Source organism: Perna viridis, chromosome 11 (assembly GCF_037379345.1).
Source record: "Perna viridis isolate PV_CMFRI_1.1 ecotype Kerala chromosome 11, ASM3737934v1, whole genome shotgun sequence".
Lineage (NCBI taxonomy): Eukaryota > Metazoa > Mollusca > Bivalvia > Mytilida > Mytilidae > Perna > Perna viridis.
The window spans coordinates 17,675,522-17,688,944 of record NC_142455.1 but is presented as its reverse complement, the minus strand read 5'-3'; the positions used below and the strand labels follow the sequence as shown (position 1 = coordinate 17,688,944).

The following is a 13,423-nucleotide window of genomic DNA, read 5'->3' as shown; positions in this document are numbered from 1 at the left end:
TAAATTATCATTGCATTCAATGTTATGATAGGCAGAGAGCAAAATTATTTCATCCAAATACAAAGATGTGTAACATATTGTAATAAAATCTGAAAATAACAGACTTAAACTGCTTTATTATAGGGGACTTATTGGAAACCCTAGAACTGCTGCAAAGTCATCGTATAAGGTAATCACGTTATTCCCCAATGTAGACAGAATGAATACAAAAACACTATCTATTATTAAAATCGTAAAATATTGGTATACAGTGCACGTGTTTAATGGAGTAAACTCTCATCAGAAGCAATGACATTTTACAATACATAGGAAGATGCATTCCAGTGAAAAAAGATCATAAGACAAGAACAACTCTTCATTTAAGATATAATTTATACAAGCAATATAATGACTTTATGGAGTCGTTTTTCACATTGAGGTTTCTTCCCGTTACATAAATGCATCCATTTTCGACACGTATGAAGTATTTCTGACTATTGCAAACCTGTTTTTGATATAAAAAAAAACACTTCACGGAGGTAAATTCAAAGATAACCACTGTCAATGCATTTATAAAAACTTCTAATGTCAAGACAGCAAGTTAATATAAAATTAAGGCTCGGGTGTCATGAAAAATCTCAAATTTAGATCGTCTTTAAATCCTTGAGTTTTTTTTTCAAATCTTCAATTTCAAGTGATTTGATTGGTCGAAATTTGAGTAGAGGACAGATTTGCGATTCTTTATGAAACCGGGCCTTGAACATCAATATGTGTAAGTTGCTATACCTAGCAAGCTGACTATTTCAAAGTGATGCCATAATTTCACACTAATTGGAATGGTATCTCTTTCCAGAATCAAAATACATAGTACGAGAAACAAATATAATGTAAGTGTCGATAAACTGTATGCAGGAACATGCATTTCATCCTCAAACTCGAAAAGTACAAATTTTTAAGGCGATATGTCGTCATATAAATGTTGTACTAGTATTTGCAACGAGAGTGAGTTACACCGATTCGATACAATTTCACAGGTCATATTATGTACAACAACAGGGAATTAATGCATGAAATTAGCTTTAGAATCCAAAATAGTAATTTCAATGAGTAAAAACATTACTTTCTTTTGCCATCGCTTAAATAAGTGACCCTATCGGTCATAATGTTCCTCACCATGGTTTGTAACTCATTCCAGCAAAGTATGCATAATTTGTAAAATGCTTCTGATCTCCTGGATTCGATATTCCACTAATGATCAAACCAAATGAGTTCTGATTAATGTTTTCAACTTTGTGCCAACCTATTTCAAGTGGTATTGAAAAAATAAGAAATGACATGGTGGAATTCAGTTTTAAAGATTCCTTATTTATAGTTCTAATGTTTATTTGTGATACATGATTCCCATTTAATTTGATGTCATCAATGTCACTCTCTGGTACGATGAAAGTAGCATAGTTATTTCTTGTATTAAATGGCACGACAAATTGGTAATATGGAAGATACTGGTCTAATCCTGCAATATGTGGAGCGTATGTACCCGTGTGGGGTGAATAAATTTTCAGGAACAATATGGCGTCCTTGTCACATATAACCGCTGTAGTTTGTTTGTTATTTGTAACTAAGAAATGACCGGCATTAAGATTCAACTTCGACGTAGAGCCTCTTACACCCTGTACATTTATGGTTGTGTTGTGTTGAGAAAATATTCTATAACCTAGTACAGTTATATTCTCTGGCATTTCTGGTATGATGAATATTTTGCTAAAGTCCTTTGTTGGTAAAACAGGGTTTACTTCCGGAATATATGTTTTATAGAACAGAGCAAATGAATCCGTACCACTGACGTGAGTTCCGGTCAAAAGGCACTCACTGCATGAAAAGTAGCTATATTTGTACCTCTCGGCTGTGAATGTGATAGTGTCTTGTACATATGTATTATCTTCGAAAGTTACATTACTTAACACCCATCTCGCTCTATCAAAGTTTATTGTGATTGTTGTATTTATCTTAAACGTCATAACTGCTAAAGCGTCAAACTTCTGATTAAGTTGATATTGTGGAATGACATATGAATAGGAAAGAGTGCCAATAGGTGGAACGGGTAGACTTGCCCATATAGAACCATATGCATCAGTCACAAAATAATATAAATATGCAGGTACTTCACATATTACTCTTATACTTATATCTTCTTCCCTGTTTACGGCTAACTTCCGTACATTTGAAATGTGGTAAGTTATAAAATTCCCATATAGTTGAATGGTTTTGAAAGGAATTGAACTATCTGATGGCATAACGATGTCACATATTCCATGTCTTTGTGAGTTTATATACAGTGTAATGTTGCGATGTCTGGCATTAAATGCTAAAAGAAAGTGATGCCCTTGTGGACCTTGAAAAGGAAACAATTGATTAGTGAAACTGAATCAGTATTAAAGTAAATCAAAAGTAAAAATAAGATAAATTCCTAAAACGCAACAAATTCAACTGGATAGAAATAATAAATAAAAATTACAGATTTTGATTAGTGTCGTTAATTTGTCATTATATTCTGTTCGTTCTGAAAAAAAAGTTGTCAGATGATTATTGTTCATGATAATAACCCCTTTGAAATGTGAAGGCTAATTGTAACGGGCTTGTTGATTTCATTAAAAGGAATACCTCTGTGCTGACAGTGACGTCCCAAGTATCCATCATAGCAAAGACAATATGAAGAATTTGAGGTCGTGATGCATCTGCCTTCATTATGACATGGGTGCTTGGTAATACAGAGATCTAAAGTAAAAGAAAAACGGTTATCTTTACTGGTTATCCTTTTGGTGTTGTGAATCAAGAGAGTAATCAAGGGAATCAAAAGAATGTAATCCAGGTACAAAGACTAGACAAGGAAAACAGACAAACACAACAACGAACAAAATGTAACTAAAATAATACATACTAGGTAAAAAAGTAAATGAGCAACTCGGACTCCACTAAAACTGGGAGCATGGACCAGGTGCACCAGTAGGGTAAGCGTCCTCTGCTTTTCTAGAAACACCCGCCGAATTGCTCACAAAAAGTCAAGTCCGGGGTAGCTGATGTTTGAAATAGCAATTAGTTAAAGTTTGTAGAGCGCGTTTTTGTATATTCTCTCGAGTTTTTTGCCAAATACTCAGCAAATCATCATACATACATTCACATGATAAAGTCAATGTGAAAGTACCCACTGCAACCATATGAAGTGGATAAGAAAATCCTACCCATTTGTGTTGTCCTCTATACACACTATTCCTTGAACATAGACAGCCTTGGTATCAAAAAAGGATTTGGAATCGTTTCGTAAATTCCAATTAATTCTAAACAAATACATCCTACAATACTACAGTATTATTACGTAGAGATTTACATAATGGCTTAGTCATAGGTCGAAGGTTTGTAATATTGGCCCGAGGCAAAGCCAAAGGTAAATATGATGAGTCGAAGACCTGTAACGCAGCAAATATGAAAATCACCACGTGATACTTTTATTAATTAATTACCGGGTTAAATATTTTTGTGTAGCCTAAACTGTATAAGTCATTTTGATGAAAATTGGACATCTAAAAACTGGGAGCATGGACCAGGTGCACCGGTAGGGTAAGCAAAGTCGATTACTTCGACTTGACTTGCCACATACTTATGCTTTTCTTGAGAGTAAGGTTCCACTGTTGTCATGCAGATGTTTAAGTAGCACTCCAGCTAAGGATCATGCAAAATGTGATTTATGGGTAAAAAGCCTACATGTTTTTATTTTTGATATTTTGTTTGAAATGTCATAGTAAACAGAAATAAACATATGGTTTTTCATATAACCCATGCTCTTAGGAGATAAAAATTATATAGAATGCACTGTAGATTTCACGATTAAGGGAGATAACTCTGAAAATGGCCCTCAAATACAATAGAATCTACTGTATTTTCAATGTCGATTATCTCCTAAGAGCAGGCAGATTTGAATGAATAATTACACATTTCATACTATAGATCCATAAAACAACTTAATTACAAAAATAAAAATATATAGGCTTTTTTATGTGTATCACATTTTTCAGATTTTGCATGATTCTTACAAAGACAGTTACTTAATAACCTCCAAAGTCATCCTTAAGGTCTACATATTTTATTTCATGCAGCTCATTAAAGGTGAGATGAAAGGTCAATCATTTGCATTAAACATGCAGGAATGCTAACTTATTTGTTGAACTTAGCTCTTACTTCTTTGAATTTAAACAAATTTCATCTTCTTAATATGTTCTTAACTAACCTTCTTGAACATGGAGTAGTTTTCTCATCATGTGTTTACATTTCTGCAAAAAGTCTGCAACGATACATTGCAGAACTCTCTGGAACTATCGGGAAGTTCGGCGGTAAGGCTAGAGATTCCTTAATATGCTTATATTGGCCTTTCAAAACCCGGGCCAATACGGAAAAAACGGTACTAGCCTGTTACCCGTATTTAGTCAAATATGTTCAAGTTAATTAATAATGTATTATATTTGCATATAATCTGTCCATCATGATGCTTGTATACACATAATAGATGTGTTTTCTTTTTATGAATGTATACATATATGTAATGTTTTGTAATGATATAAACGAAAGTCCAAGTGGCTCATTTATATGTAAATGAAAATAAATAACTACACCATGATTTTTTTCTATAAAGACAAAAGCTGTTTGAAAACTTCACATTTTATGAAATTTAACATAACAATCATATAAAGAGATAAAACGAACATTATTATTTTTCCACGAAGATTTATCAGTTAAACCATTTACCTTTTATTTCACAAAATGGTCCGATGAATCCTGCTTTACATGCACAAACTGGGGTGTTGTTGTACATCAAACATTTGCCGTTGTTTTTACAGGGCGAATGAAAATGAGTATTACAAAAGTCTGAAAATAAAACAATATTCAGATCATTTTACCGAATATACCGAGTTTGAATATGAAATAGGATATGTGGTATGATTGCCATTAAGACAGTCATCCACCAAATACCGAGCAACGAACAATTACAGGTTACCCTACGGTCTTCAATAATGGGTAAAACCCATACGATAAAGCAAGCTGTAAAAAGCCCCAAAAACTATTCTTAAAGGACGAAAATTGACCAAATCATTATATTAAAAACGCAAAAAGAATAACAAAGTATATAAGAAAGCGTCAACCAGCGGGTTATAGGCGCTTGACTTGGGACTGGTACATAAAGTATGTAGCGGAGTTTAAACATGTTTGTACAGGTACCTGAACCGATCCGTGCAACAAAAATTGCGATCGGTCATCGATCATCGATCAGTTTCCGGTCAGTCATCGGTCCGTCAAACCGATCCATTTAACTGGTGTTCGCATCACGTGACAGCAGAGCGGTCAATGTATTTTACGGTTTTCTGTTGGTTTAATTTTACCCATATTTATATAATGTTATAGATTTAATCATCAATTTATACTTTTTTTTACATTTCTTTAATTAAAAACAAGATCTTATGTCATTTTACATAACAAAACTGCGATCAGATCGGTCACCGGTCATCGATCCGTCAGCGATCAATCAATCAACGGTCATCGATCCGTCAAATCGTTGCGCGGATCAGTTCAAGCACTCAACCCTTCCCCTAACCTGGAACAGTGGTTGGAAAATACAACAATAAAACAGACTATAAAAATCTGTCGAATTTGAATTTAAGTCTTGAGATCGATATCGATGACATGCATGTTAACAAATAGGTCAAAAGGCAACACGATACACCAATCTCGACAGAGTACTCGTTTTTTGAGCAAGCTAGTTCAAATTACAGAAAAACAAATAACAACAGGTAGGCACACAAAGTTTACTCAAACAAAAATATCAATAAAACACGTCCAAATGGATGAAGTAAAAAAAAAATATCATATGATGTTTAATTAAAACGAAGTCTTCATGCAAAAGCAAAGACGAAAAGCGATGACGTTCAAATAACGCTGAATTAGTTAATCTTGAACTTTTTGAAAGAAATATCCAACGCCAGTGGCACACTATGAATATAGGAGCTTTGTATAGAGTTGATTAATATTTAATTCATTAACAAGAGAGCCAATAATTTGATCCAATAAATATATAACGATTTAACAATAATGATACGCTAAAGTTAACCCTTACGGATAAGTCAAGTATATTTTCAACACGAAATTGACTCTGTTTTAACTATCGAGTTAATTAATATTATTAAGGATGTGAAATTCCATTGTTGGTTAAGTTACGGCAAGTACAACCAAACTTCAAGTTTTTATGAAGCATTTTAATAATAATTTAAAATGCTAAGTGTGTTTTCTTTTTAATCGCAATGATGACGTCATAATGACTTGTTTGTTTTTGCTTTTTTTTCATAAACTTATACACCCACAAATGTTTGATCACATATTTCCTACATGTCCTCTTTAATTGAACCACATGATTATTAGGATACTACGATTACGAGAAATCCTGTGAAAGATCTTAGTCGAGTTTTCGGAATTGATTACGATGATAAGTTAATGATTTAATTGTATAAAACAGCAACATATATTTGTCAAATCGATGGTAATATTTCTTTGTTCTCTTGTCTGCTCTAGGCAACTCGTTTAACTCAAATTATTCTTTATATTCTTTATTTTTGTGTTGAAGAGAGGTTACTCCTTGAAAAAATGTACAGCATACTAAAATTCTCATGGGTACAAAATTGGAAAACCCTAAAACATTATTGCTTATTTCGTTTTAGTTGACTTGGTAGTTAAAGTAGTTCCTTTCAAATGCTTTGGTATAACTTACCAGTGCTAGATATGGCTTCCCATTTCAATTGTTTTGGTTTTGAGAACTGATTATATATTCTATTTTTTTTTTATCGTGAACTTCCTAAGTATTTGCTTTTAATAATGCTTGGTGAAGAGTTAATCCTTGAAACACGTGTACAGCATACTGCATACAGCATTTCCAATATTTTTTATTATTTGTGTTTTTTTTTTGTATTATAAATAAGATAAACAGAGTGCTGAAATGATCAATTTGGTACTTATTTCAACCAAAGTTAAGCTCACCGATTAATCATGTCATCGCGCTTTGATTTAGAGCGTCAGTTATTTCCCCTTTTTCATTAATTTTACCGATTTGTATGTAATAACCGTTCTTAAGTATACGTTTAAACATACCATACTTTTCTTTATTGAGTACAAGGTGTGGTTCTCTAAAGATAAAAATCAGTGGTGCCATAATTGATGCCGAAAATACACAACCGAGCATGAAACACAATATCAGTTTTTGTCGTTTGATTTTCATATCCTTTTTGTTGACATGTACTAGACTGTTGAGATGATTATACAGTGGCATGGATATTTGTTGTCCGTTGTCAGAGGTTTTTGGTCGTCGGTCGACAATCTCCAAGTATTCGTGGTCGGGGATTTCTCCTGGGGTTGTAGGCTCCTCATATGGCCACAACTGCCTTGCTATCATTGTGAGTGATCTAGAAAAGATGAAGTTTTAATTATGTGAGCGTTCTGCTTCCATACATCGATAAACAGGTTCATTTAAAATAATGTTGCGGATTTGTTTTTTTTTATGTTTGAATTTATCTATACATTTACGTTTTATTTGTACTTTATTTGTATTTTTATTTTGTGTTTGATACATGTAATGCAAGGAAATTACTTTCTTTTGACCAGTTCAGTCTCACTGATTCAATCAGCCCATGTACATGTAACAGAAACGACCAATGGGAATTAATCCAACGTTTAAACTAATGCTGCCTGATATAAGAAAATCTTTACGACGAGAGCGAACAAATGAAACTTACCTATGTCTGAAACAACCAACAAAATGGATAAGCTGTGAGCAAATTTATGACCGATAAACCGTTGTGAATAATCAAAGTTAACCTACCAATGACTGACATTCGGCTGAAAAGATAACCTCTTACCTGTGACTCATTTGGCAACGAGAGTAAAATCATCTTCCCTATGTATGATTTGGCCGACATGAGTAAAATAACCTCCATTATACAATCAGCATTAAATGACGCAATATCCAGAGCAGATTGAATCTTCACAAAAATATTTTTTATCAATTTTCACAGTTTAAGAGGAGCTACCACTTACTGCTTCATGCATTGATCTCGTCCAATGTTTTCAATTTTTTTAAGAAAAAAAAGTTTGCATTTTCCATGTACATTCTATGTTTTTGTAACTATTTGTTCTTTGTTATTTTTAGATTTAATATAACTCTGTCATTATGGCTATCATCAACATGAACAACTTTCGATGAGCTTAATTTATGCATATTTGAAGACGATAATTGAGCAATCTTGAGTCATGACTACCATTTCGATGTAAATCGGTAAATCGTGTACTTCAGTAATGTTAGTACAAACATTAGAAATATGTTAATTGATATAACGGTAGAATATTGTTGAGTCATCCACCAATTATATAGGATTTTGTATATTTAGAAAGGTTTTAGTACCGGAAACGTGGGTTACATAGCAATGGCAAAACAATGCAAATATGGTAGGATTAAATAAAGTATCAAAAGAAAGAATAATTGACATAAACTTATTGTTGAATTATCCTAATGTTCATCTGAAAATACCAGTACTGAAATAAAATTTTGATAACCAAAAGCACTCAATTTGTTTGTAGTTTTATGTAGTGTTGCTGATGAGATGCTATTGCTCGAAATACATGTACAGCATGATGAAATTTACAATATGCATATGGGATTGGTGTATATGAGACCAGTATACATTATTTAATGATACTTAAAACATTGATTGTTTGTACATTGTAAACCCGCCGATCGATAGTTAATATTTTTTTCTTACAAACTAATCCATTGGAAGATACTAAACGCGCACATCAGATAGAAAATGTTCACTCGTTTGTGTTTTCTGAGTTTGGGCATGAAAGACACGTTTCTTGATTGTAATAGTTTTCATTTTAGAGTTCAAGTTTTTCAAATATCCTCTACACAAATGATATAGGTGGTGTCTATTCCGTAAAATAAGAAATACATTAACACATTTCAACTGAATTTATATCCGAGATGTATATAATTTCAGTTGCTTCCTCTGTGGACTCGAATTTATAAAGCCTGGTTACTATTTTTAATTACGAAGATATAAAGTATGTGTGGGTCGTGTTACCAGTTTAATCTTTGCTATCTCAAGTTATCTGATAATTTTATTCACACTTTTGAAAATATTTTTCTATTAAGTTTCCCACACAATGGCTAAAATGATTTTAATGTCAAAAGAAATTAAGATTTTGGTATTGATTGTTTATAACTCTGATGGGTGCTACCTTATCGTGGTTAATTTTCGTGGATGTCAATTTTGCGATTTGCGGTATGAATAGGGAAATTAATTTTTCGTGGTCAATATTTTTAGCGTTATCAGATTTAATCGAATGCAATTTATATGTACAATGTCTGAATTAAATTTTTGCTAGCTTTTAAGCGATTCACCAAACCTCGCGAATATAATGACAAATTCGAGAAAATTCTCACTAAACGTATTACACGTAGATTGGTTATCTTTATCCATGTTTTATTGTCCTGGGATTCAGCTTATAAATAATCTTTTAAAATGCCTTCGGTTCCTCCAAAAAACGTGTTATACTCTCTATTTTATAATAAGACTAAACTTGTATATGTCATGGCCATTATATAATAATATTATAATATAATAATATTAGACGATAAATTATAATTCCAACTGATGTCAGTTTGGTTAATTTTCTTTATGGGTATGATATACTTCTACACATTTTCTCGAAATATGTAGTTTGTGTTTTTTTCTCCTTTCATTTAAACTTATTTTACAATTTCAACAACAGAATTAAGAAACAACATAGAATAAAATTTTAAAAAATGAATACAAACAAAAGCACAAAATATTGCACATCTGCACTATTAGAATATAAGTGCAAGTATAAAACATATATTAACTGGTTTAAATCATTTTGTTTACAAACATTTCCAGCATTTAGGTACAATACCACTATCAAGGGGAACCAGTCGCCTGCACATACCTGAAAGTAGTCCGTAAAAAACAAAGTAGTTCTTAGGATGCATTGTATATTTTTTGTGATTTAGTCAGTATATGCAAACTTGGTATCATCTGAAAGCTTATCATGTCAGGTACACACTGAATACAACAGTTTTGAACTCTGATGTAGAGAATAATTTGTCAGAGTCTAGATCTTAAGCCCATAAATTTGTCAAATTTCCAAAAGGAAAGTAGTATTATTAGTACCTGTCTACTTTCACTTCACCGTTCTTTCTTAGAAGCCATTAAAGGTATGCTGCAAATTTTATGAGAGAGTCTTTAAAGGGTCCCCTCTGTGATAAAACCTGTTAAAGTTCATTTTAACAAACTTTAAAAAGATTGGGACCTTGAAAATTGCTTAATTCAACATAGAAAGTAATGGGACTTTTAATAGTGGTTTTACATCTTTAGATAGTTCACAATTACCAGTATTCAGTAATATCGGCAAACATTACCGAAGCGTCAACAGTCAGCAACGTCATAATCGAAGTAGATTATTATTTTTTCAAGGCTAACATTTCTTTGGAGGTTTCAGTCTTGAGTCGATTTTGTGTTCACTTCACCAATTTACACCATACCAAAAAAAAACCACTTGTAACCCGTTTCACATTTGGTTCCTGAACTCATAACCTCTGGCCGGTAGTCGAATGGAATATTCACATAGGAAAGTCCATACAATAAATGGCAGTAAGGTATGTAAGTCTCGTAGTTTCAGGAGAATGGGTCCTAGCCTTTCGTTCCAATTCATTGAGATTTGTCATTTACAGAGCGTTGAGTTCAATATTAAAAGCAAAACATCTTTTTTGTGTAAAAATGCCGATACAAAGGACAAATTTCGTTTTTTACATGATAAAAGTGTTAAGAAAAGCATTCAATAAAAGATTTTGAATTGTAATACAGAATTTCAAGATTCTGGAAGTAAACAATAAAATGCAGATCGGTCTCCGGATTTCAATACGTTCTGCATCGGAAATTCCGGTAAGGAAAATGAAACTAGAAAACGAGACTTACAGACCCTATATTACAGTTGAAGGTACAACCAGATTATATTTCCACCTCTTTTTATATTAATCTACTGATATGCTTTTAGGGTCCACTATATAGATAGGTCATTGCAGATAACTTTATGACAATTTGTGGAAATAAATCTATATTGAGACACTTAAACAAGAAAATCTAACATTTTTTTCCTGTAGAAAGTATATAATTTCCAAAACCTTACATTGTGGAGATCTATAAAAAAGATAGATATTCTTTTTTATTTTGTTATTAAAATTTGTAGCCATGGTAACATAATAAAAATATACATTAGTTTTCAGAACAAATTTTGGGTGCCTTCCCAACATTAACTGTTAAACAAATATCACTCAATTATAAACTGCCAGAAAAAGTACGTTGACATGGTATTATTGTGAAAAATAAACAAATAAAAAGTTTACCTTTTTCTGCTCGTGCGAAATTTTGCATTTTTGAAAAACAGCCAGTTGGTCCAGGAAAGAGAATCCAATCCGATGAGGACCTGAATCTTTCCGGATAGCTTAAAGCATGCATTTTATACCTCTTTACCTTCACAAGTATTGCATCCATTTATGTACGATTGCTCTACTACCTACAATCAATATTTCCACCAAGTTTAACCTTTTATGTTCAAGTTTTACAAAATTAGACCGGGTCAGTTCTGTGTACGAAATAGTGTACCTATTTCCCATTTGTATAGTGCAACCTTATATGATTGATAATTACGGCGTGTTACATTTGGCCAAAAAACGGCAATATGTTTTATGTTTGAACGTTTATACAAAAATATACAATTTGGTCAAAGGATTAAATCATGTGTTGGGTTGAAAAAAAAATCCTTATTTTTTTTAAATTTATTGTGTTATTTCAAAAGCATTTAAACACAACTGAATACTATATTCACTATATCTAGCTTTGAACAGTTGATTTGCAGTCAACTTTTGAAGATAATTTGAATAACTATTTCAAAAATTAATTAAGACCTATCGAAAAGGACACTGTACGGACGAACAGACGAAGTATCGGTTACGATAACGATATAACCTTAGGAACAAATGCGTCATTTTGAAACCGTTTGTGTTTACATAGAACAGATAACATATTTGAATCCTAAGGAGAAAACGATGATAGTGACATTTGTTGCTGTTAAAAATAAATATTTGAGTTATAAATGGAAACACTATCTTACTTTGTGATAAGTTGACTTTTTAAAGACTTTATCTGTGTCTATTTTGTGTGCTTTCGAACAATTGTACACACCAAAAATTTATTTTAGTATATTGTCATAATTTATTTGATATGTATGGCTGTTTAAGTACTATTTGGAATGACAAAATATAGAACAGTTAAATCAAGGCGAAATAAGTACCTGAGTATCATGTATTGATCATCCCTCCCTTGGCATCACCGCTATACAACATACTAAATTCTTACAACAATTACACGATTATGACTAAAGATTCTTTCTATAAAAAGAACAAACAAACAAACAAACAAAAGGAAGAAAAACATGAAATGGTTACTTCCTACTCACTGTCTAGTTATCTGGAACAATTCTTATATTTAAAGCAATGTTGAACAGTTTAACAAACATTTTATGATTGTGTAAGTGTAGAATGAATATGAAGTAAGTGGTGCCATTCATTAAAAAAAGAAAATTCTATTTAAACGCATCAAATTCCAGGATATTAAATTTCTGAAGTTTAAAGGCGTTGAGGAATTAAAAGCATTATATGTGCAAAGTACTGCTTTAATAGTACAAATAATAAAATCTTTGATTTAAGGAGGTAGACCTAGGGTACGGGACACAACTCATTAAATCAGTGATATGTTTGTATCACATTCAATTTCACTTAAGCCTCTCTAGCTTTCATTTGAAGCAGAATAAAATGAATCCAAGTTAATTAGATGCTTACATAAGATAGATGTAAAATGCTGAATACAAACGTTCCAATGATTTTTAAGAGTTGTGTTCCTTACCCTAGGTCTACCTCCTTAAATGTTTGTTTGTTTGTTGGGGTTTAACGTCCGAGCAGCAATATTTCAGCTATATTCAGACGATGAAAATGAAATTGATGATAAAATGAACATGAACCTCCTTAAATGAAAATTTCAAATTCCACTATATAACGCTTAGCGGCGTCCATTATATGACAACAAAGGCATTACATCAAGTATCTGTTTCAAAGAAAATCTGTGTGAAAATGGCCCAAACTACCAAGTTTGGTCAGCATTCCGTAAAACTAAAAGACCCTTGATCTATCATAGTTGTTGTGTACTAAACTGACCGATAGGTACACTGTCTGTGTTATGTATCCGAATCGAACTACAAACAATCGATTACAATGTTTATC

The 13,423-nt window shown here is 32.3% G+C and overlaps 1 protein-coding gene across 3 annotated transcripts; it reads right to left on the bottom strand.

Moving 5' to 3' along the window:
• Positions 1–204: 204 nt before the first annotated feature.
• LOC148603173 (uncharacterized) lies at positions 205–9,029 on the bottom strand. 3 transcript variants are annotated; one of them, XM_088553745.1, is made up of 5 exons: positions 8,829–9,029; positions 7,165–7,475; positions 4,777–4,896; positions 2,641–2,754; positions 205–2,371 (listed from the first exon to the last, which is right to left on the bottom strand). In XM_088553745.1, exons 1-5 carry the CDS (start codon positions 8,906–8,908, stop codon positions 1,149–1,151), a joined length of 1,848 nt encoding a protein of 615 aa, XP_088409871.1. In that variant the 5' UTR covers positions 8,909–9,029; the 3' UTR covers positions 205–1,148. The 3 variants fall into 3 exon arrangements, with proteins under 3 accessions (XP_088409871.1, XP_088409872.1, XP_088409873.1); XM_088553746.1 differs by lacking the exon at positions 8,829–9,029 and adding an exon at positions 7,929–8,217; XM_088553747.1 differs by lacking the exon at positions 8,829–9,029 and adding an exon at positions 7,806–7,933.
• Between the last annotated feature and the right edge of the window lie 4,394 nt (positions 9,030–13,423).